The 26,124-nt window shown below is 45.8% G+C and overlaps 1 protein-coding gene across 1 annotated transcript in view; it reads left to right on the top strand.

Annotated features, from left to right (window-relative positions):
• The first annotated feature begins 3,364 nt into the window (after nt 1-3,364).
• MARVELD2 (MARVEL domain containing 2) overlaps nt 3,365-26,124 on the top strand; it is a 199,243-nt gene continuing 176,483 nt past the window's right edge. Inside the window, exons 1-2 of the mRNA XM_069224393.1 lie at nt 3,365-3,496; nt 6,584-7,770. Of these exons, the coding sequence (XP_069080494.1) occupies nt 6,598-7,770 (1,173 nt within the window). The 5' untranslated portion in view covers nt 3,365-3,496; nt 6,584-6,597. The remainder of the gene's footprint in view (nt 3,497-6,583; nt 7,771-26,124) is intronic.

The raw sequence follows: 26,124 nt of genomic DNA, 5'->3' as shown, positions 1-26,124 counted from the left end.
GATACATCTGGCCTCTAGTCTCTTCCATGTAACCCCGAGCAAACCTAATATGAATTCATATTTCTAAGTGCAGGGCAATACATTCTAGATCTTCTATCCTGTGCAGAATCCCCAGAATATGGTCCTGTAGTGCACATACAGTACCTCATCCTCTTGACTGGCACAGGCCTTGCCTAATAAATCCACATATGCACATCCACATATCGAACACATGCCCAGCTAATTCTCAACCATTTTCCTACTGAGATGTTATTTCACAAGTGGCAGCTTCAGAAAGCGCTCCCAGAGCATGCAAATGGCAGAAAAGCACTGTACAAATATGCATAACATAATAAGGAACAGTCCAGCACAATCCATGAGTGCCCTTTACAAGTGATAAAGGAAAACAATTTTGGCTTGGAAACAGATATTGTCTTAAGAGGCTGGCAGGTCTTCCTCCTCCCAGTGGCTCAGTGAATAGAGCTTGGTCACTGATTGGAGTTCAACAGAGCCCTGTTAGGCAACCCTCTGGCTTCTTATACTAGGTAAAGCGGTTTAGGTGTATGTGACTTCTTGTGAAGTTGGAGAGGTTGATGCCCCCTCCCCTGGGCCTTGCAGCCATGGTGTAGCACTGCAAGGCCTAATGGAGGAGGCCTTCTCTTCTACATCATGACTGTGAGGCCCAATGGGGGCATGTAAGCTCACTGTAATGGCTACACATAGGAGGACTGTTTCCTTCTTCCTAAAGTGCATTTCAAACTACATCGTCATTTGTGCATCAAGAACTTGCCCTTAAAGTGTTTGTGTGATTGCATCATTTAAGTCTCTGGTGATTATTCATAAAATGCTTTTAACCTCACTTTTCTGGGATACTTATGAGAGAATTAGACACTGCCCCTCTCCTCCCTGCTGTCGCCTCCTATCTCTTTACGTCCATACATTCATAAATCCATTCTCTCTCGTTTCTTTGTTCCTCTCTCTCTTCACACTCTCGCTCCACCCTCTCTCTTATCAAGCTCTCCCTGTGCCTGCTGAAATTAACCACAAGGAGCTGATAAAAGTGACAGGGGTGTCTGCAGCGCCCCTGGAGCTTCAAAAATGGGCTGATGGAATAAAGGAGTACCTGGGTCTGGGAAATTACCTAATGCGCTGACATGTAACCTGAGATGTGAGGGGAATATATCCTTTTTGAGAGCCTTCAACAACCAATAGGTGGCATGCATCATCATAGGGTTCTCCTCACACTACAACAGCGCATTGGCGTAGGCTACAATTCCTAGAGAAAATAGGAGGAGCTCTTCAGGTGTTTTTAATAGGCCCCATGTGAGTCAAATGCATGGGTGAGTGAAGCAGAGTATAAAAAAGTCAACAAATTGAAGGTAAAACTAACACCACAACAGACAATAGTCTTTATTGTTGTCTGTTAGGGATAGGGTTAAAAAAAACACAAGGAAGTATGTGATCAGGGAAAAGTCTATATAACTCTGATTCTGCTGTGGTTTTTGGTCAACATGTTTCTGCCTTCAGATTACCCTTATCTGAAGTGTATGGGCAAGTGTCAGGACCTCTAATCAATCACTCTGCTATGCACTGTCAATGTGCTAATTAATGCAACAAAAATATAAATAAATATGTGATGAAAGTGGTTACCAAAATTATGAGGGAGTCCACTTTTTCAGGACCTGTGGAGAGATAGAATGCAGTCAGAACATCCAGGTGTATATCAGTGATTCTGACACCCAATGCCACAGTCATATGTCACTTATAAAGTGCTCCCAACACACCACGTGAAAATCGCTAAGCTCATCATGTGTGGTATCTGCATACTGTCAAACGACTGATGTTAAAAAAGTCAACCGACTTTTACAGGTAAGGCCTGGCATCTTCTTTGAAAGTGCGAGTTGTGAGGTTGAGACACCTCGCTGCCAAACAGTGAATGGATGAGGGAGGGTGCACCAGAGGAGCACACAGCATGGACAGAGACGAATTTGAGAAGTGTGCTGTGTAGTCAGTGGCCAACTGAGGCATGGCCCCATGTGCATAAGGTGAATGTGGGGCCCTGGGCAGATGCCTGCACTGTCCATGCCTAGCACTGACTCTTGTTCTGGCAAAGAATTAGTTAATATGCACTAACATTTTAGTTTATTAGTTCTATATAAAAATACATTGTTGAAATCAGTGTATATTTAGGGTGTGCATTACATATTTTTTTAACTTTTTTAAAGAATACGTTTAAATAATTTTCCTGATATTTTCCAAAAGGGAGATCTCCACCACTGGGACAGAGATCTCCACCTAAGATAGATTAGTCACTAGTGTTAACTTTACACTTATAAATCCTGTTGTAGGAGGCTCCACCCCCTGATTTGAGGAGGTGGAGACAAGGAAGTTTATACCTGGGGTAAATCTATCCTCGGAAGTGGTGAATAGCAGGGAAGTGCAGAGTTAGGGAGTACTAAATATATATTTGAGTCAGAGGCACACCTTCCATTGGTGCAGCTGGTGCAGTGTTATTGGGGCCCAGGGGACCAAGGCGACCACTGATCTCATCTACCATTATAGCCAGTGCTTGAAATGGAAAAATAGAAGTGCGGGTACTCTGCACCAGAGTATCTGCTTATTTCTGAGAAGTGTCGGTACTCTCCAATTAAAAGCATTACGTTTTTCTCGAGAAGTGCAGGTACTCTCCCTCTAAAAATAAAAAAGTGCCGGTACTCCGTACTGGACAGTACCGGTCCATTTAATGCACTGATTATAGCTGTCTTTACTACCTAGGTAGGCCTGGGGGACATTTTCCTTTCTTGCATTGGGGCAGTGGGTACTCTTATTACGCCACTGACAAGAGTAAATATACATATATTCCCACACATGCCTTCATACTTCTCTGAACTGGGATAACGATAAACTGACTCCTAACTGAGAAACACGTCTAAAACATGTATTTATCTTATTTTCTCCATATTCTATCATTCTAACATGGATTTGAACTATTGCCAATGTGTTCCACTCAAGTTATGTTACTCTTTGAAGTGTAAGTAGGAACATAGAAACAGCAACAGCTTTTTAAATAAAAACTATAAATACACGGCTTCGTATGTGTGACTGTTCCAGACTGTCCTCGCTTCTTCCTAACTTATTTGCATAATACGATACACAGCTCAAGGTTTCCCCTTTAAATGTGAAACTAGAAAGCTCAGAGTGCAATAAAGCCATATTATATTTTGTTCGCATTGGCGTCTGACATTTAGTATTTGGAATTTAAAACCCAGATTACATAAAACGCGTATTACTTTTTTTTTTAAACAGACAAATCAAAGTGATTGTGCAAGCACTGGTCTGCTGTGAGTCGAGTGGCTGGAAAGAAACTGGAAGTATATTGTGTACAGGTAAGCCTGTACCTGATCTAGGTTTCGGCTTGACGTCACCGTGGGCCAGTCACCTGACCCAGGAGTGTTCCACAGTGTCTCTGTATGGGCGGGGCCACCGGGAGAGGAAGCTGCTTGTTGCACGGGGACAGGTAAGAGACCCTGCAGCGCAGACTGCGCCGCTTGTGCCCGTCACACGCGACACCTCTACCCCTTTCGTTTAACGTTTATCGCGTTCTCCTCGATGGCAATAACGCAGTACTCCGGTCGGAGCACTGTAAAAGCCGTGGTCTCTCAAGCTTATCCTCTCCGGGGGCGCGTCTTACCCGGCGGCTCTTTTTTTCTCTTCGGAGGGACAGAAGTAGGGCTAAAAAATGAGTTCCGAGCGCAGACTTTGTTTCGGACCTACCCTTTTCCCGCTGCTAGGAAACTCAGAAGTTAGCCTACTGCTACTGTTGTTTGTGGTTATTTAGTTCCTCGACGTACCGGCCTCCGCGTTAGAGTGGGGTGTCTTGCAGCCTGGCTCAGCCTGGATTCACACTGCTCTGGGCCCAGATACCAACCTCACCGTTATGAAAACAGCCGTTGATGCAGTCCTACGTCTAGTGAACCGCTTTTAGGAAGCGCTTCTAGGAAGCGCTTCTAACACCCACAACAATTTTCCAACAATAGTAAAGCTTTTCTCACTCAAGGAACAGGCTGCAGCGACAGCACAAGCTTCCATAACGCACACAAACAGTTCCGTGACAGCATGTGCAACAGAAGCGCAAGAATGCCTCACAAAAACTGCAAGAATGCCTCACAAGAACGCTTTAGAATAGCTACAGTAAAACCTGCTGCAGGTCGAGAGCCCGAGCAGGTACCGCACTGACGCCGCAGCATTGCAGGATCCTCTCTCCCTTAAACATGGCACTTGTAGAGAGAGGGTCGTTGTGTCGGGTGTAAATTCGGCGGCTGTCTCAATATGTTATGTTTTACATATTCCTTTGCGTGATATGTATACAGTGTCGAGTTGCTGCCCTCTGCTATTTGTATTTTGCTCTGTGGTTCTTTGTAGGGTGCGTTGTTGCCCCCGGGGTGCAGGAGTGCTGTATCAAACTGTTAAATATACATTGGCTCAAATTAAGTGACAATATACTGCAAAACAAAATACATTCGTACAACAAATGCCGTGTATTCCGTTTCTAAGCCTCTTTTTAAAAAATTCGGCCATACATGGGTAGTTAAGCTGGTGGAGCCCTAATGGAAAACAACGAGTGACTATGAGGTGTGGGTTGAAGTTGATGGGTGATATCCGTAATTGTGCACTATTACATTTGCCAGGAAGTCCGGATCTTCCTTAACGGGCCACTTATCAGTTTGATTACTGAGACCATGCATGAAGTATTTGTGCCCTGGAAAGTAAGATAGTTAATTGAGAATGGCAACAGGAGTATCAAATGGCGTAGGTTTGGGAACGTCATGGTGCCATGTGGATCATTGCCTTGGACTTGTGCTTTCTTTGGGAGAACCAGTAGATTCCAGCGTTTTAGTGTATAAATCTTTTCTGAAAGCATGTTACACAAAATATATGAAACATATATATATATAATGTCTTAGTGACCAAAAGACGGGTGGCATGTTCATCTCGTCGAAGAGATGATCAGTATGACAGTATCGTATATCTAGACTCCAGGAATTAACTCACTGAAAGAATCAGGATGTATATGTTGCTGTGGTGTGGTGTTGCAGTCATGCTAGCGGTTGTGCAGCTGCCGTTTTCAGAAGAGACAGCGAAGGCAGCAAGGCTCTTGAGATCAGGCAAGTATCTTGAAAAGGCCATCGGCCGTCCTGCCCACTTGAACGGTATACTGGGCCCTATCCTTGTTGACACTGGTAAGTTGTTATCGCCACTGTCCATGCAATCATAATAGTACTGAGATATGGAAGTACCATCCAGTCTGCAGCTCTCACCTCTTCTTAAGATGCACACCTAATATACAACGCAAACAGTGTTTTAAGTTCCATAGGCAATCTCCAAATCATGATGGTGTACCATTAACTTAATAAACCAGGGTAAATTACATTTGTGGTCCCAGGCCAGGCCAACCTTTGCTATGGCATGCTCTGGCTCATAACTCCTTGCTACAAAGCTTCCAGGGGAATGGTTGCATGAGATGTGGAAGTGAAGGGCGTTTTATAAGGTTGCATTTTCTGTTTAAGTAAAGGGCATTCTTCTGTCAGTGAAATGGCCTTCTGCTTTTATTTTTAGCAAGCACTATATGCTTTGGAAGGGGATGGTTATGTTTCCACATGTGTTTAATGTCCAGCAATCAGTCACCTGATCACTTTTTGAAACGTCCACCATAAGGGTCATGAGGTTTCCAGTTGTCTCTGCTGGATCCTGTGATCTGGGAAGGCCGTAGACCTGCACTGGTATACCTCCAATGTAAGTAGTAAGACAAGTAAAATGGTGATAGAGATAATGCAAACCCTGCTGTCACAGTGCTTACCATAACATCTGCTATGCTGTGTTTGGCGTTTGGTTGTGGCTTCAGTGGATCAGTGGGACGATCTCTTGTGGTTTCAGGTTTGAAGGGCTACATATTCTGAAGAGAGACATTAGATGTAATCAGAAATTGAGGCCTTGGCTATTGAGGAACATTTGATAATAGAGTGAGTTTTACACTATTTCTGTTGATTCACACTTGTTCGTTCGATGTGAAGTAGGAGGTGCCTCTGAACCCTCACCCAACCATCCTCTCTGAGTCCCTTTGCAGCTTACCTTGACTTAATCATTGCCCCAAACTGCATTTCACCCTACATATGCCTTTTTTGGTCTCATTTACTCTTGTCTTCCAGTAACATCTCCTGTGTTGACTAGTATTGGGTACATTAATTACAGGTCTCCTTGATGCTTTCTCCTTTTGGCATTAACTTTAAATGTCAGTAAAAGAAGGTGATTCTCTGTAACTCGGGTCTGTTTTGACTTCTTTGAATTGATGTAGTTCAGATACCAGAGGTTAAAAGCATTGAACTCTATTCTTTCTCTTTATCTTTTCATTGTATTGGTAATGGTCATCCATTGCTAAAAGTTATCTAAATGAAAAGTAGACATCATCCATCCTTTACTGAGAAATGGCTCATGCAGCAGTCCCGGATGAAGGCCATCCTCTGTGAACTAATATGGGGTAAAAGTACTTATGAGTACAGCCAATATCTTTTTGTCTAAACAATTGTTATTTTTTTTTTCTTACTAGCATTCAAACCGCAAATGTCTGGAGGTGGTTCCTCATCAGGACAAAGGTCACGGGCACAAGTACAAAATGGAAAGCCTTCTCACTATGATGAGGTACCTGTGGATTCCCTCCATCGCACAGATGCAGGAAGATCACTTCAAAGCCTGCAAAACTGTGAACTGGCTCTGAGTGCAGATCCGCTCCCACCACCTCCTCTTCCACTCCAACCTCCTTTTGGCCCTGACTTTTATCCAAGTGACAGTGAGGATGCAGCTACTGCTCTTGAATTGCGACCAGTACGACGATTCATTCCCGATTCATGGAAAAACTTCTTCAGGGGAAGTAAAAATGGACATTGGGAAAAGCCCATGTCTGATGTAAACTACATCTCAAAGGGGGCGGAGTGTTCTCCACCGCCCTCACCCACACACGGAAGGAACTCTGCTTTGAACCCAAAATCTGCTGCCAGTTCTTACAAAGATGAATATGGTGGATCAGGTGGAAGCTACAATTCCCGAAAGGAAGCTGAAGCCATGCTTCCACGCGACCCCTACGGCTCCTTAGATCGCCATACTCAGACAGTAAAAACATATAGCGAGAGGGTGGAAGAGTATAATATGAGATACGCCTACATGAAGTCTTGGCCTGGATTGCTGCGGATTCTTGGGATTGTGGAGTTGCTTCTGGGTGCAGGTGTTTTTGCCTGCGTTACAGCGTATATCCACAAAGACAATGAATGGCACAACATGTTTGGATATACACAGCCCTATGGCTACGCAGCTACCAGCATGACTGGAGGATACTATTACAGTGGGCCTAAAACCCCCTTTGTGCTTGTAGTAGCGGGCCTGGCTTGGTTAACAACAGTAGTTCTCCTTGTGCTTGGCATGTCCATGTACTATAGAACCATTCTCCTGGATTCCAACTGGTGGCCATTAACGGAGTTTGGAATAAATGTGGCACTGTTCATTCTATACCTTGCAGCTGCTATTGTCTACGTGAATGATACAAACCGTGGAGGACTATGTTATTATGCAATGTTCAACACACCAATAAATGCTGCGTTTTGTCGAGTGGAAGGCGGACAGACGGCAGCCATTATCTTTTTGTTTGTGATTATGTTTATCTACCTCATTAGTGCCATTGTCTGCTTAAAGCTGTGGAGGCACGAAGAGAACAGGAAACGGAAAGCATACCTAGAAAGTGAGGTAAGATATTTCTTCATTTTAGTCATCAAATTTGTGTTGATATTGGCAATTATTTTTTTGGATTTCTTCAATCAGATGATCAGACTTCTGATCATGATGTCTGTCTTTAAGTGTAAATATATATGTATGATAAAGTATCTCCTACTGCTTGTAAACAGTATATATTGGAGGTCACCATATCTAGGCACAAGGCTACTAGCTGAGCGATTTTTGTTTTTGGATCGTTGGTCTCTCAATATTTTGAAAAAAAATATATTAATCACTCAGTGTTCATACCTATTAAATGCAGTATAATTAACTCAGACATTTGCTCGGAGTTTTTGTCATCCTTGTGTAAAGAAACGTTTACGAGAGCAATATGTTGCTTAAAAATCCATGAAAAACAAAAAGTGTTCTGCGTATTGAACTGATGTATTTATAACATACTTAAGGTGCATTTAGAATTGCTGGTTTGAAATCTAGTAGCTTCTTCTGCTCTATTTAAAAGTTGAAAAACACAGGAAGCTAAGAATGACAGCTGTTTCTCTTTCATATGTCTCCTACTGTGCTCCAAAGGGAGCAATTGAAAAATTATTGGCTTTGAAAGGCAGGAAATTGTTCTCATTAGATTTCTACTACGCTTGTAAAAAAAATCTACTTTTTAAAGAAGTCTTAAGGGATCCGTAAAGTACTCAAGGACATCTACAACAGTTGTAGATTGTCTTCAGGACTCCAGTGCTTCAGAGTTTATGATTCCAACATTTTCACCATGACTTCAACAAATTTGAATTAGCACATTTACTTTTTAGGTTTTACCTGCAAAGCACTTGCGAAGTCTTATGTTACAAAAAAAATAATCCTTAAAGGGACTCGGAACCCACCCATTCCTCACCCCTTACTTGCCTGAACTTCTCATTTGTTAATTCACAAGTCGCTCCAGCGTCGCTTGAATTTGCTTGCTTTTTATTGGCCAGCAGGTCACTTCCTGCTCGTCTGTTATGCTTTCTGTTTTACTTTTGCCGTCTTGTGGAACATGTCCAAAGCATACCTTCTGTTTTTTGTTCATTGATTACTTCTTAATGTTTGTCTGTGAAAAGATGAACTGAACCCAAGTCAATTCGCGTTGAAATGTGGGTAAATGTGTCAGCCATCTTGCATTGTAGTATTGAGTGCAGATGTAGAGCAAACAGCGAGTGGGCTCATTATGTTGTGTTTTTCATTACTTAATAATTACATTTTTGATGAATAGCAGTTGTAAATATTAAAATTATTTGTGTGTTCGTTTATTGAATTACCGCTAACACAATTTTTTAAAGAAAAATCATTTACTTCATTGGGCCACATTTTATTTTGAATTGCTTTCTCCCATTGACTTATTAACAGGCAGTCACAAGTGCAATTATCTTGCAGGCACTAGGGTCATGATTTCAATGGTGCAGCAGGTGCAGCAGTACCGGGAACAAAAGCTCTAGGCACCCAACTAAACACTTATTATTGCTTTATTGTACAACTCAACTGGCAGTCACAAGTGCAGTTATCTTGCAAATCACTAGGTTCATTAATTGAATTGTGCAGCAGGTGCAGTGGCACTGGGGCACTAAGGTGCCATAACTCCTCTACACAGCAGATATTGCTATATTTTACTACTAAACTGGCAGCCACAAGTGCAGTTAGATTTCAGGTACTAAGGTCATCATTTGAATGGAGAAACATGTGCAGTGACACCAGCGCCAAAAGTTGTCATATCTTCTCTAAACACCAAATATTGCTATATTTTACTACTAAACAGTCCGTCTCAATTGCGGTTACCTTGCAGTTAAAAGGGGAATGATTTGAATGGTACAGCAGGTGTGGTGTCACTATACTAACTACACATTACAATATTCTAGTGCAATGCCATATTAAATAAGGTACAAATTACAAGTTTGGAACCTTGGGATATTAATTCAACATACATCACAGCATAAACAACTATTAACGGTTTATCAAATAAAAAAACATTTTTAGAACCTTTTCTAATATTTATTATCCAGTTAGTGAGATAGAATGCAAAAGAAAAAAACAAAGGCAAAATCTATTGGCTTTGCCAATGCTTGTTTCCTTTGATGGGAAGACTGTTTTTTTCATCGCTGACAACCCGATTCCCTAATAAATATGGGTTGTCCCTTTGTCATTCCCACCCTACCTTTCATATTAATTGCTGTGCATTTCCAAGGTGTGAACTCTCTCCCAGGCAGTGACGTAACAAAACTTGAGGGGGCCCCTGCAAAGTACAAAGAGGGTCCCCAGCTCACCACCTTATACCTCCCAGACCCAGTCAGTCTACTGTGCTAAGAGGGCTCCCTGGAGCTTGGAGGCCACACGCACAGCGGGGGCTCCTGGGGACTAGTATTATGCCACTGCTCACAGTGATGTTATCTTTTGGTGTTCACCTACTTTTGCTAGTAGATGCACCTAGAACTGCTCTTTGACCTTCCCCTGACACCTAATTTGTTAATACAGAAAACTGGTCGAATTTCGTCTTTTGTATAAACACTTAATATCACGTTTGGATTTGGTGAATCTCAACTCGAAATTTAGATATGCAGGTTGATAACTTAATACCTCCAAATCAAATTTAGAGGAGGACAATATTTTCTGAATTGGTCCACATAAGAGCGTTTGCTTCCAGTCCGTACTAATGTCGAAAGCAGAAAGATTTGCAAGAAAAGTTGGGCTTACAGACAAATGTAACCAAATGCATTTAAAACATCTGAGGTGGCTAGCTCCTGATGTGCGGTTTCAGGCTTAGAGTGATGCATAAATTATTCAAACAAGCATTGGCAATTTCGAAAGTTTGGCTTTATGGATCAAATCTGTTTATTATTATTTTCAATTATAAACATCACATATGCAATGCATCAACATAGTACAGTTGCCGTGGAATAAGGCATGCTACATGTATAGTGACAATAAACATAAACAAAACTTTAACATTGTTTCCCTGCTACTGGCACGACAAACAGCCATCCCTCGACCAAAGCCTTGTTTCGATATAACCCTGGTCCTCCATACACATCTCTACTGCTCACACACTCCCTTCCGCTCAATTCAACTCCAACACTCTCAGGTAGGCCGGACATGTCAATTCTGTGAACTCCGTGGACAGTATTTGTAAGAAAGGTTGCCAGAGCTCCTTAAATTCGCCAGTGCTCTGCTGTGAAGCCAAAGTGAGCTTTTCCATGGCGAGAATGAACCAAAGCTTATGAAGCCATGATATTACTGTCGGGATCTTGTCAGTCCCCCACACGGCCAAAAGCAGCTGCAGTGCCGCGTTCAGGGCCAAGGCCATCTGCCGTCCCTTCAGTGATCTCAGGGGGAAAGTAAGCGGGTTAGGCAGGCCCAGCAAAATATACGCAGGGAATCTGGGGATCTGAGTATCAAACGCTGCATCAATAGTGTCTATAATATTCTCCCAATACCGATGAAGCTTAGGGCAATGCCATAGTAAATGCACCAGCGACCCTCCGCCCCCGCAGCACCTCCAACAAAGGCCAGACTTAGTGGGATCCCAAGCATGAATCCTTACTGGGGTGTAGTACCAGAAGGAGGCCACCTTATAGGCTGTCTCTGTGCCTGTCGCATTGTAGGCCGTGTGATGAGTCCTGTAAAAAATGCCCTCCCATTCCTCATCAGAGAGCTCTCTCTCCAGTTCCTCTCCCACCTCAGCTGGCCCCTGGTTTTAGGCGAACGGGCTTCCCCCCCTTAGGAGACCGTAGAGCTCCGAAATCATCCGCTTATCGTCCTTCTTAACGAAGATCCATTTTTCGAACGGTGTTAACGGCCTGTCTATTAATGCTCTATTGGCTGGCAACATGGCCCAATGCCGTATTTGGTAATACATCATCCTGTCCGCCTCTGTTAAGCCACATGCCTCCTTCATCTGGTCAAAGGAGATCGCACCCTGCTCATCGAAGAGGTATCCAACCCTTTTGCAGCCCCCGTCCTACCAACGGCGTAGTGCCTCTCGTTGCAGGCCCGGGCCAAAATCCGGGTTCGCCCCTAAGGGAGACATTGGGGACGGGAATGTCGTCAGGCCCAGTCTGCTAGCTACCGCATCCCATACCCTCATCGACACTTCCGTGACCAGGGATGCATACAACCCCTGCGCTCTATGACGGCGCCGGAGCCAGGGCTCCTTCCACATATGGGAACCCGCCACCGCTTGGTCCATGAAACACCAATGTTTCTCGGAAGACAGGCGACTCATTCTAATAAAAAACGCAGTTGTGCTGCCTGAAAGTATCGTAGAAGGCAAGGAACTGCCAATCCTCCCTCCTGCTTAGGGCGATACAACACCCAACGTGGTAACCGCGTCGCCTTTCCTTCACAAATAAATTTTAGGACCGCTGTTTGGAGGGTTGCAATTGTCCGTGGCGGGGGCGCCACCTGCAATGCCTGAAACACGTACAGAACGCGTGGTAGGATGGTCATCTTCACCACCGCCACCCTGCCCAGCCAAGACAGTTTAAGTCTCCCCCAGGTCTCTAGATCGCGATGCACCTCCCTAGTCAGTTTTGTGTAATTCAACGTCGCCGTACGAGCAACAGTGGGCCCTAAATCAATCCCCAAGTACGGGAGTTTTAAGGAAGACCATATAAAGTGGAATCGGGCCTTCAGATCTCTTTCATGCTCAACACTTATAAACCTGCTCATGGCCTTCGACTTTGACATATTCATCCGGAATCCCGAGACCCGTCCAAATTAATCTAATATTTCCATTAGTACGGGCAATGAGGTCGTGGGCTCCGCCAAGGTAAGAATCACGTCATCCGCGTAAAGTGAAATGACGTGCTCATCTCCCCCGAACTTCACCCCCCTGATCTGAGGATTATCACGAAGCCGCTGCGCCATGGGCTCCATATAGAGTGCAAACAAGAGAGGCGACAGCGGGCACCCCTGCCGGGTCCTTCTCTGTATTGAGAACGGCAACAAGAGTGTCCTGTTGACCCGGACTGCCGCCCGAGGCGCCTGATAGATCCAGCGGATCCATGCCATGAAACCCGGGCCCAATCCAAATCGTTCAAGCACCCTGAATAGATATGGCCAATGGACCCTATCGAACGCCTTTTCGGCATCATTAGACAGAAAGAGCGCCTCCCTGCGTGAACGATCGGTTTTATCCAATAGGTGAAGCAGTCTCTTAGTGTTATCACTACACTGCCTATGCAGAATAAATCCTGCTTGATCGGGATCCACAAGACCCGGCATAAAATAATTTAGCCGGCGTGCTAGTATGCCCGTTAAAAATTTGGCATCGATATTCAAGAGGGAAATCGGCCTGTAGGAGGCGCACTCCTCGGGATCCTTCCCCGGTTTTGGAATAACCACAATAGTGGCATCCAGCATACTGGCTGTGAGAGCCCCAGTCTGTCTAAAGGAATTGAAGAGTTGCACTAGGATCGGCACAAGTTCCACACAGAAGGTCTTGTAAAAAAGTGTGGAAAAACCATCAGGACCAGGTGACTTCCCGACCTGCAAACGCGAAATTGCCGATATGACCTCTTCCGCCCTTATAGGTTTATCTAATGAGGTCGCCTCTCTCTCAGTCAAAGAAGTAATTGCTACACCCTCTAGGAAGGCCTCCGGAGATGCGTTACCAGGAACCTCAGCCCCATATAATCCCCGGTAGAATTCCACAAACGCCTCCGCAATTTGGTCGCTCGTGCGCGCTTCTGCTCCCGAGGGAGAGCAAACCATTTTTATCATTGACGCTGTGCTCGCAACCGATGTGCCAGTAGCCTCCTGCATCTATTGCTTCCTATATAATACTCGTGCACTACCGCATACTCTGCCCTGTCCCAATCCAACCTCCTCAACTGCTTCCTCACTTTCTCAAGCTCTCGCCAGACTCTTGGAGCACCGGTATGTTTATGTGAACGCTCCAATACTCGCACTCTCTGTTCTAAATCCTCTCTAACCAGTCTCCTTGCTTTATTATCCCTAGCTGACAGCGACATCACCTCACCCCTCAGTACAGCCTTCAGTGCCTCCCACAGCGTCGCCAGACAGGTGGTACCATCATCATTAAGGCTAAGGTAGTCTATTATTGCGCTACGAATCGCCTCAACTGTTGCACCATTCTGTAGCATTGAGTCCCTGAATCGCCACCCCGATACGCTCACGCTCTCCATACTCATGACAACCTCAACAGTAACCGGAGCGTGATGCGACAGGGCTCGAGGCTCAATCACTGACTCCCTAACCCGGGGAAGAAACTCCTGCGAGGCCAAGAAAAGGTCAAGTCTGGCGTATGTCTTGATCGCTGCCGAGTAAAAGGAATAGTCCTGTAACGTGGGGTGCGCTCTCCTCCACTCATCCTCCAGGCCACACTCACTCAGCCATTTACGACCCGCCACTGTCATTGACCCCGTCTGCCCATACCGGTGCCCTGAACGATCCAAGTCACTATCCATGACCAGGTTAAAATCGCCCCCCCACCAGGATGGCACCATCCGGAGAATGCAGGAGCGGGGTCAAAGCCTGTTTTAGGAAGACTTCCTGCTTGGAATTAGGAGCATATAGAGAAGCAACTGTGAAGGAAAAGCCCCCCAGTCTCAATCTCATGGCTAGAAGCCTACCTTGCACCTCATGCAGTTTTGTCACCACTTCCCCCGGGAATGAGCGCGCCAACAATATTGTAACCTCTGCATGTTTTGTTGATGCCGAAGACCAGAACTGCCTGGGGAACCATTTAGAGCGCATGCGGTAGATATCTTTTGGGACAAGATGTGTCTTCTGCAGCAGGCATATGTGACTCCCCGATCTCTCGAAGGTGGACAGGACGACTAGCCTCTTCGTAGGATTATTAAGCCCGCGAACATTCAAGCTTGTGCATTTAATAATCATACCCTAAAATGAGAGAAGCATTCAAGCAGGAAGGGACCTCACAGGAAGAGTACCCCCCGGGCCAGATAATGAACCGCCTCGAGCACCAGGGCCTGAGAATATCTCCACACAAAATCCAGGCTCGCAGGGATACAACATTCAAACAATACGCACAACAGGTGCTCAAAACCAAGAAGTCCTCGCACATCCATCCTCACGAGGAAAAGTGTCCACAGAGCCGTAGAACCATCCATGTTTGGTAAACCAGGTCCATCGCCGCCCTGACCCTCCTCAGCGGCCGACAAGCCATTAGCATCAAGGCCATCCGCAGTTCGGGTCTCACCAAACCCCCTCCTCTAGGCTGAAGTTCCGGCAGCCACACTGACCTCAGCTCCGAGGCCGTAGGGCGCTGCAATTTCTGTCTTTTCTCCTTCCGCCACCAACGCGAGGGGCCCCCAGCCGGCAAGGACGCCTTCTCGCTCGCGTTCTGGCAGTTCTCCTCCAAGCCCAAGATCCGAAAAGCTTCCGAAATGGATCTCACCTGCCGAAGCTGTTCCTCCCAACGGAAGACCAGGCGAAACGGGTAGCCCCAAGAGTAAGACACATCATGCGCCCGCAAGTGCTCTGTGACAGGCCTAAAATCTCTACGCCTCTGCAACGTCCGCACAGAGAGGTCGTGGAATAATTGGAGCTCATGTCCCCTGTTGAAGATTGCGAGCCCGCTGTAGGATCCTTTCTTTTAAGCACAAAATTGTGGAGACAAGCTAGGATATCCGGGGAGCGGTCTCCTGGGCGGCCCGCTCGATGAACTCTGTCCAGAACTATCTCCTGAGTGTCATCGGGCCCAACAGAGAGCGAAACAGGCCCACCACATACTCTCCAATGTCCTCCTTTTCCGCCCCCACCGGGGCCCCTCTGATGCGGATATTTTGTCTCCTCGAGCGGTTTTCCAAATCGTCGACCGCTATCTGGAGGAGGTCCTGCTCCTCTCGGAGACGGACGATCTCTTGCTGCAGTCCGGCCACCTCCTCGCCGCGAGGGATTTCGCCATCTTCCAGCTGCGTCACTCGATCTCCCAGAGAGGTAACCTCACCTCGTAGTTCCTTCACCTCCTGGGATATTTTGCTCCGAAGTGAATCTAACAGGGAAGTCAAAAAGCCCTTCGTGACTGGGGAGCCCTCATCCGACTCCATCTCCGTCCGACCCTCCAGGGGTCTTGTCGCCAGTATATCCTCAGCCAAGCCACCTGATGCCGTACGGGCCCCTGGCAACAGCTCTCTCACGGAGCGCTCCCGCTTAGATTTGGACAACTCCATGACTCGCGGGCACAGACTCGGTTCGCCGGGCTACCCCCCCCGAATTTCTCCAAAAGCTCCGTCCGGGAGTAAATCACTAGGTGTCTCCGTGGCAAAGATTGCGCTTGGCTGTCGTACTTTGTAGCCTCCTCCTCCAAATCTTTGCTTTATGCAGCCTCTAAAGCCTCACACAGGGGCCCGCACTTACTTGTGCTCCTTGCTGGTGAATATGGCGACATTGGGGTAAAACAATGGCCCCTCCGTTCGTTGCCTGCGTCTCCAGTCCTCTCCGCAGTCCTGGGGGGACCCTATGGGGAGGTGGGGGTTCACCTCCAGCCCCCGACCAAGTCCTTCAAGCGAGGCGCCCAATACACGCAGGGCGCCTACTGATCCTGGGATCTAGGCCCCCTCTGTGGTCCCATAGCTCGCGGGGCCCAACGCGAGCCCTCTGGGCCTCCGGTCCCTCATATGCGGGGCCCAGGCAGCCGCCAAAGAGAGGCCGTCCTCGCGGCCCAGGACGCCGCCAAAGCCACTCCGCGGCCCCGAACACGTCCCGGGGCCGACTGCTCTTCGCTCCTCAGGAGCAGCGTCACGCGTCTCTCAGCCCCCGTCGGGCTGCCACGGGCCCTCTGCAGCGTCCAGCACTTCAGGGGAACCTCAGGGTGACCCCCTGGCAGGCCAGTCGTCGGTGTTCCAGGCCAGGGCGGCGGAGCTCGGAAAGGCATGTCCTAGCGTGCCGCCATCTTGGCCATGCCCCCGAAAGTTTGGCTTTAAAAGAATGTTGTATGATAATTTAACGTTTTACAAGCAAATAGCATGGGAATTGAAATGTATCTGTGTAGAAGTGAAGAGCTGTAGAATAATGGTGGTGTAGGTTAAAAGGTCATGTGACAGTTAGTGTCAATCCATAATTAAAACTTCATGTAGGTTATTGACTGCCCTCCTCCCAGCTGTGTTTCTGCCAGAGAAAAACACAATAAATGATCTAGTTATCTGAAACAGTTTAATAGTATTTGTGTGCCCTTGAAAGTTCAACATCATGCAGCTGGATAAATAAACAAAATGATCACAGCTGTGTGGAGATCAAACACTTTTTATGTGGAAGCACACACATTCTGCCCAATCACAGCCCCTCTCCTGGTATTCTCACATAATTGTGAGGCACTTCTGTGTTGTTGTGAAGCTAGACCATGAAGAGGTAATAGGCATCCCTGTTTCTCCCCTGTGTCTGGCCAAAGCTATGTCTCTCGGACAAGCTTAATGAGAGTGAAACGTGTATCAGGGACTGCTTCTATTTATTCCAGTTTGGTTTGGATAGTATTTTACCAATCCAATGCTGTATTACTGTGCCTTGAGTAGTAAAAGGCATCTGTCATTTTTAGGTTGCAGCCTACCAGACAGTGCAGCTGTCTGGTTTGCTAAAGACATCTTGGGGACTTTCAGAAACATGACTTAGGAATGCATTCCGCCTGCTGTTTGTTGTTCACTTTGTGGTTTGTAACTAATGTTTTCTTGGTTTCCATTTGCTGTCTTTATTCACTTTAGTCTCGCCAGGTTCAATTCCTTCCTCCCTTTGCCGAAATTGTGTCTACTGAATCCTTCCACAAATTAGTTTTCTCCAAACAAGCCTTTAAATCGTGGGCAGAGGTCAAATGTTAAGCTGTGTCTTTCAAAGAGTTTGGTGTTTGCTTATGCTGACTTCAAAGTGAGAGCATTTACAGGAAAGAGGAATGCTGATTACTTTCCTCATGGAGTCTGCTCGGAAACCACACTGCACGCAGACATGGCATGTTTAATTACACATGTCTGTGGTACAGCAGTAGAGACGTCTTCGTGCTACTCACACAGGTGACATGCTTACTCAAAGCGTCTGAAATGGTGTGGAAACAGTAATGTTTTTTTCCATGTTGCTATTTCTTCTTTTGCTGCACTGAGCAGGAACATCTCGTTCCTCAGAGCCAAACTGTAAATGGGGCTCAGTCATCAGAGTAGGAGTCATGGAGACTTGTGCCTTGAAACTCTGAACTGCGCCTCCTTCCTATTTCAGGAATAGGCGATGTCTATGAGCATTCATAGGCTTGGGTTCCCTCATGTAGCTTTTCATCTTCACTGCTTAATGATTGATTTTTTTTTTTGTTTGTGTGCTAGTGCTGTGCGTATGTATATGGGCCCATAATTACGACACATACCAAGGCTTATGCTGTGGCAAATCTGAAAAAGTGGCACCAGGAGGAAAACAGAAATTAACATGGAGCTGTGCTAAACAGGTCTGACTGTTTATTATGGCTATGTAGTCAGGTGCCTCGCGGCCCGGCCACTCCTGCTGATGACCATCGGGGAAATGAGTACCCCGGGGGTATCGCCGACGACGACGACCCGGAAGGAGATGCCATCGGGAACCCGGAAATCCGGGTTCCCGTCGAAACAAAAGAGGGACAACCGACACGGCCGCGGGAAGGAGAGAAGAGGACGGACGCAGAGAACGCGGACAGAGAGCGTCACGAACCACCATCTGAGAGTGGGAAGGGCAGACACCATGGACGAGGAACCATCGGCGTAGACAAAGGGCAGGGAAGCCCTAGAACGCTCACTAACCGCCACATCCCTGTAGGGGCGTGGCTAAAGCAGGTACGGTCCTACTTACAAAATGGCTACAGGGCACTGCTGGGAAGGGAGCGGGAAGAGGGAAGGATAATCAGAGGGATAGTTTCAGTAACGGGTAGGGTAGATGAATGGTGTGGAAATCTATCCTAAGTATATGTATAGGACTTGTGTTTTTTTTTTTTCTTCTTTTTTTTCCTTGCTCTTCTTTCTCCCTTTTCTTTCTTTAAACTCCACTACCATTTGTGATGAGGAGGCACTGTGCTAATACTAACAGTATCCCTCTCACCGATGACTAGAGTCATACACAATTATTTCTACTTTCCTTTTGTTTGCTATTCCTCCGGGGTATCTGTTACGTACCTGGTAGAAGCTTTAGCGTACTCGGGGAAACTAAGACTGCGTGGAGTACAGTACTATCGGGTGAAACACACCTCAGGCTGACTGGTAACCCCACGTTCCCTCCCACCTCACCGCAATCCCTCTCTCTGTACTAACCCCATCCAGAAGTCTGTTAAGAGACTTACCTTTCCTTTTTTTTTTTTTCCTCTCTTCCCAGTCTTCTCTGCTGTTTAACACTACGTCCCTGGACCTTCACCCGGCCGGAGAGAGAGCCCCCCTGGAAAGAAGAAGAGAGCAGACATTAGACATAAGAAACATTGGGACTAGAACCTGTAAAACCGTATAAAAGAAACTTTGAAAGAAAGAAATATTCACTCAACACCTCTGATAGTCTGAGTCATCTCCTCTCTGCCCTTATTCACTACACCCCACCTCCTACAGGCTAATATTGGCCTGTCTGTCTTATTTGTTGTGTAGTTTACATACATTCCACACTGAATCATTTGTGTGCAGTATGCTTTTATCATTAAAACTGTATGTCTGTGCCGTTTCATTTGAAGATGTGTTGCCTGTACTGGCAGTGTGTTATCACACCATGCATACTCCACTTTACCCCTCTCCATTTTACCATGCACCACTCCACACTATATGAACCCACAGTGCGCCACTGCACTCTACTCTGCATCACTCCACTCTACATTTTATGCTAATGCACTCTACCCCACGCTACTCTTCTATGCACCGCTGCAATCTGCACCATTTAACTCTGCGCCATTTCTTCCTGCTCTGTTTCACTCTGCATCATTCCACTCTATGCCACTCTACTCTGCATCACTGCACTCTTTGCCACTCCACTCTATACTAATGGACTCTACTGCGTACCACTCCACTCTAGGCCAGTGTACTCTATGCCAGTCCACTCTACGCCACTCTAATCTACTCTGCACTCTATGCCACAGTACTCTACGTGCACCACTCCACTCTGAAACAATCTACTCTGTGCCACTTCACTCTGTGCTACTCTTCTCTACACTGCGCCGCTGCAGTTTACTCTCCACTGTGCACCAATGCACTGTTAACCACTTTTTTCAAAACCGATGCACTCTGTGCCACTGCACCCTGTGCCAATCTACTCTGCACCTCTGCACTCTACGCCACTATACTCTACTCTGCCACACTTTATGCCACTGCACTCTGTCATTGTATTCTACATCACTTCATTCTATGCCTCTCTATTCTGCTCTGCACCACTATACCCCAGGCCACTGCTTTCTATACCATTCTACTCTGCACTACTCTACACCACTACACTCCATGCCCCTCTACTATACACCACTGCATTCTATGGCAGTATACTCTGCAACACTGCACTCACTGCCCCTACACACTGCAACACTGCGCTACCTGGCCCTGCAGTATGCGCCTCTGTATGCTGAAACACTCCACTCTATGCCATTGCACTCTACTCTGCACCACTCTACTCTGTGCCACTGTGCTCTACTCAGCACCTTTACTGCAATTTAATCTGCACCACTGTTCTCTGTGCTACTCTACTACACTCTATGCCAATGCACTGTGGGGCATTACTGTACACAGCTCCCCTGCACTCTGCACCACAGCACTCTGTGATGCTGCACTCTGCACCAATCCACTCTAGCCCACTATGCACCACAGCACTCTGACACTGCGATCTACCCTGCACCACTTCACACAACTCTATTCTATGCCGCTGCACCCTACAGCACTGAACCCAACGCTAATGCCCTCTACACCACTTTACACAAAACCATTACACTACACCAATCTAGTTTGCCACCACTGTACTGTATGCTATTGTACTCTACTCTGAAACACTTTATGCCACTGCACTCTACACCTTTTCACTCTACGTTACTTTACTCTTCACCACTGCACTCTGTCACTCTACTCGACACCACTGCACTCTACAACACCCTACTCTGCAACACTGCACTCTACAACACCCTACTCTGCAACACTGCACTCTGCTACTGAACTCTATGTACTCTACTCTGCACCACTGCACTCTGCCATTTCATTTTACTCTACAAAACTATACTGCACTCTATGCCACTCTAATCTGCTCTGCACCATGGCGCACTGTCAATCTGCACTCTACGCCACTTCACTCTACGCTGCTCTACTCTACACCATACTATATGCCCCACTGCACTCTACTCTGCACTACTGCACTCTAAGCCACTTCATTCTACTCTGAAACAATCTAATCTATGCCACTGCACTCTACACCACTTTTTGCCACTGTACTATACTCTGCACCACTTCTCTCTACACCACTTCACTCTACTCTATGCCACTGCACTCTGGGCCACTCTTCGCCTCTCCATGCTATGCCAGTGCATTCTACACTGTGCCACTCTACGCCACTCCCTATTCTGTGTCACTGCCCTCTACGGTACTCTATTCTAAACCACTGCACTGTACGCAAACTACTCTGCATCACTGCACTTTACACTGCTATACTCTGCAACACTCTACACCACTGCACAGTATGCCCCTCTGCTCTGCGCCACTCTACACTGTGCCACTGCACTCTGATTTTCTGCTCTGCAAGCCTATACTCTACTCTGCAACATTCAGCACCACTGCACCGTATGCCCCTCTCTAATCTGCACCACTGCATTGTCTGCTATTGAACTTTTCACTCAACTCTGCACCGCTACGCCACTCTACACCATTGCACTCTATCAATGCACTCTATACCACTCTATTCTACTCTGCACCACTCTAATTACACCACTGTATTCTACCACACTTCACTCTACTCTGAACCATCAAGTCCATGCCACTCTACCGCACTCTACACCACTACGCTCTGCATCACTCCATGCTACTCAAATCTATTCTGCACCACTGCACGCTGCACCACACAACTCAACCCTTAACCACGCCACTTCACTCTACTCTGAAATAATCTGCGCCACTGCATTCTAGTCTGTGCACACTATGCCACTCTACTCTGTCACTGCACTCTATGCCAGAGCACTTTATGCCAGTCTACTCTGCACCACTGTACTTTAACCAACTTCACTTTAGACCATCTATGCCACTCCACAACACTCTACTAGTCTCTACGCAAATCCTTCTAGCGACTTTACTCCACTCTAGTCTACTGCACACTACACCACTCTGCCATTCCACTCTCCTACAAGACGCCAGTCCACTCTACAGCATTCTACTCTGCAACATTCTACTCAACTCTATGCAACACCCTCTACACCACTCCACTCTACACCACTCCACAACACTCAACTCCACTATGACCCACTACTCCACTCTGTGACACTCTACTCCAGTGGTCTTCAAACTTTTTAGTGCCGTGCCCCCCAGTTGAAAAAACAAACATTGGGCCCCCCTCAGAATTTTTCACAATTATTTTAGAAAGATGGCAATGTTTAAATAGGTCTAAACCTATTTAAACATTGCAGTTAAGTACTGTTACCTTTTTAAAACTGCAATAACATGCTTCTGCTTAAAACAAAGGCATGTTATCTGTATAATATGTCTTTTGGCCAGAGTTTGGCGCCCCCGCTGGGATCACTTGAGGCCCCCCAAGGGGGGCCTGCCCCCCAGTTTGAAGACCTCTGCTCTACTCCCTCAACGAAACTCCATAACATGATACACCACTCCAAGACACTCCACTACATGGCAAGGAACTCTACTCTACACCACTCCATAAACCTCCACCCTACTGAACTTTACAACACTTCACTCTATGCCTTTAGTATGCTGCCTCTCTATATAATGTACAAAAACGATGTGCACTGTGCAGAGAGTCCAAGCAACCCCACCTTGGTATCCAGAGGTAACAAATAGACCACCTAATGCTCTTTTTTATGGTAGCTTGGTCCAGCTGTTAGGCTAATCTTGGAGGAGTGCTAAGCATTTGTTGTACTCACAGTATCAATAAAATGGACACACACTCGAAAGAATAACTCTGAACCAATTTACAAAAATACTTCAGATTGTTATAACGTTTTTAAGACCAGGATCATTGTAATCGGCTAAGTACTTTTTAAGATATGATTTTTCAAAGTTTAGCAAACAGTCTTTTTATGCATAATTACACACTATAGAAATCAATGGGAGAAAACTTTAAAACATGCATATAAAATCAGATAATGTTATCACACGTGTGGCCTTCTGTTTTTTGGTTGAGGTGGTTGAGATGTCCTGTGGGCCAGCTGGAGAAGTTTGTGCAGTTCCCAGTTCATGCAGGTGCAGTGGCTGAAAGCTGGAGCTGGAGATGGAGCAGAACAGAGAGGGGGACCACTTGGAAATGCACTGCACAGGTGGACCTAAAGGTAAGTCCGGTTGGTCCCCTTGGAGTGTAGAGGTTGCAAGGGGTTAGGGACCCCTAGAGCACAGCTGGTTTCCCGATCCAGGGGCCAGGGAGGCCAGGTGCAGTGCAGATAAGTCAGCCAAGGGCTGTGCTTAAAGGAGCCTTTGGAGCCTGGGGCAGGTCAATTGGAAGTTGCGGAGTGGACTTTTCTTCTGGGTGTTCAGTACCTTGGGCTATGACACGTCTTGGCCACTGGAGGTCGCAGGGCCACCAAACTTGGCACACTTGTGTCAGGGAGACCAGATCATCGGGGTCTGCGCACGTTCTCAACATGTCCACCACAAAACAGCTCCAGAACTCTGATAGGAATATCACAGAGTCTAAAAGAGTCCAAGTGGGGAAAAGGGGATTAGGTAGGGAACAGCTGGGAAGGAGACCTGTAGGAAGCAAAAGGTTAAACACCACAATATCAGAATATAATCACATTGACTTTCACTAGAATATGGTCCTAAGCATTGTCTTACTGTAACCATGGATAATCTAAGAAGTGACTTAAACTAGACCTTAAGAACTCTGGGTACCTGGAACAAATCAAGAATGATGAATGCAATGTTTCATATGAGCTTTCATAAAATGTCACATAATGTTTAGAAATACATGAACCTTCTAAAATACTGTTTTCAGAATAAACACTGCTTTTTTAACATGAGGACCAAAAGTCAATCTGAAATAGTTCCTGGAAAACAATTGGAATAGTACCAGGGACTTAATATGCACTAAGAACGTCACATTTTGAATTTAGCATCTTCACAGGAAAACCATAGACTCAGGATAAATGTGTGCACTTCAACAGACATTACATATCAAAGTTTTAGTTGCCATGAAATGATAGCGCACACCTTTGCCAATCTGAACACCAAGTTTACATGCTGGAAATGAATCACGCACACTATCGATTCTAACAAGAATATGTAAATGCCATGAAATGATTGCGCAAGCCTTTGCCGATCTGAACATCAAGTTTTACATGCGGGAAATGAATCGCGCACACTGCCGATTTTAATAAGAATATGTAAATGCCATGAAATGATCGCGCAAGCCTTTGCCGATCTGAACACCAAGACTTATGTGCGGTAAATGAATCGCGCACACTGCCGATTCTAACAAGAATATGTAAATGCCATGAAATGATCGCGCAAGCCTTTGCTGATCTGAACACCAAGGTTTACATGCAGTAAGTGAATCGCGCACACTGCCGATTCTAACAAGAATATGCAAACGCCATGAAATGATCGCGCAAGCCTTTGCCGATCTGAACATCAAGATTTACATCAGAGCAATGATTCACGTACTCTGAAAGTTTCACGAGTAGGCCCAAAAACTCAAGAGTCTTTTTAGAACGGGGTCGGGGGCCCAGCCCGACCTCCGCTTTACCACCCTGCTCAAGGATCACCAAGATAATGCGGGGCAGGCCTGGAACGTCAAAGTAGGCCTCCGGAACAGTGTCAAATGCACATATTTGCAGATACTTACAAATGCATTTACAAAGGAGTTTTTGACACGGAGAGCCGGAGTGAAAAATCAATGACCAAAGGTCTGTTTATTTTTGCTGCAGCAAAGAGGACAGGTTTACCACTGGCATCCCAGGCCCGAAGTAAAGTGTGCTAGCATAAAGCGTTTAACAGTGATATTTATACTCATACATCAAAGGATACATAAAATGTGTAAATAATGATATACGTCATACAGATATTTTAAGGAGTTAATCAGTTTCCACACACTGGTTCCATTCCCAGCTTTGTCCTTGCCTCCCTTCTGCAGCTGCCTGACTCCCCACATTCTTGAGACCCTTCAAAGGATTACGTGGTTCAAAGGTATAGATATCAGCCTTTCCCTCCCCAAAATACCACAGCCGAGGTCAGTTAGTTATTTGAACACACAATTATAATGAGTACAGTGCCCCAGTTAGGGAAAGAAACCAGCTGCAAGCCTATGGCGTGGAACCAGGCTTATTTTACCTAAACAAATATACATAAGATAACATATGTGATAGACAGTGCGTTCAGAGACAACAAAAGCTCAAACTTACACGTGTAAAAGAAACGAAGCAATTCAAAATGAATTCTAACAATCGACCCTTTTTGAGTTTTTTTTCTTCTGAACATAATAAAAGTTTTTGAATAGTTCTAAATTTCCTCATATATGTTGAATTTTACTCCTACTTCATTGAAATTTGCATTCATGGGGACATAAACAACCGATGGGTATGAGCAACCAGTATCTGTAGTGAGGATAGTGGGGTCAATAGCCATTAGGGAATTTATCTCTTCCCTCTGCATCATAGCTCGATTGGTTTCTAGTATTTTCACTGGCGGAAGTTTACACAATTTTAAACAGGAACAGAGAGCAGGTAAGCACTGTACTAATAAACAACTTAATACAATAGCTATTATTATAAAAAGTATGTCTTTAAACAACCAGCCCCACCCCCCAAACCAAGACCATAACCATGATAAACTCCAATCGCCTCCTTCATATTGGCCCCCCTTTTCAAATACCTGTACTGCTTCTTTTATTTTCCCAATATCCAATTCTATCTCTGATGACTTGTTGACAAAATAACAGCACTTTTGCTGGTACTGATGTTGGATTAAAACACATACTCCTCCTTGTTGTACTGTAATCAAGTCTAGGGCAAGCCGATTTTGTATCGCCAATTGGGCTGCAGAGTTTATCTCTATCTGTATACTTCCTATGGCCTCCCTGGTGGCATTAAATGCAATGGCTAATTCAGCTGACATATTCATCATTGCCAGTTGTAAATCGAAAATTCCAAATCCTGGAATAAGAACATGTAATACTTGAAATACCCAGTTCTTTCGCTCCTCCAGTATGGGTGTCCCTCGTTTGTACCTATGTGCAAAACTCCCCATGTTAAGGGGCTGGGAA

Source organism: Pleurodeles waltl, chromosome 1_1 (genome assembly GCF_031143425.1).
Source record: "Pleurodeles waltl isolate 20211129_DDA chromosome 1_1, aPleWal1.hap1.20221129, whole genome shotgun sequence".
In the NCBI taxonomy this organism is placed as follows: Eukaryota; Metazoa; Chordata; class Amphibia; order Caudata; family Salamandridae; genus Pleurodeles; species Pleurodeles waltl.
This window is presented reverse-complemented; position numbering and strand designations above follow the sequence as displayed.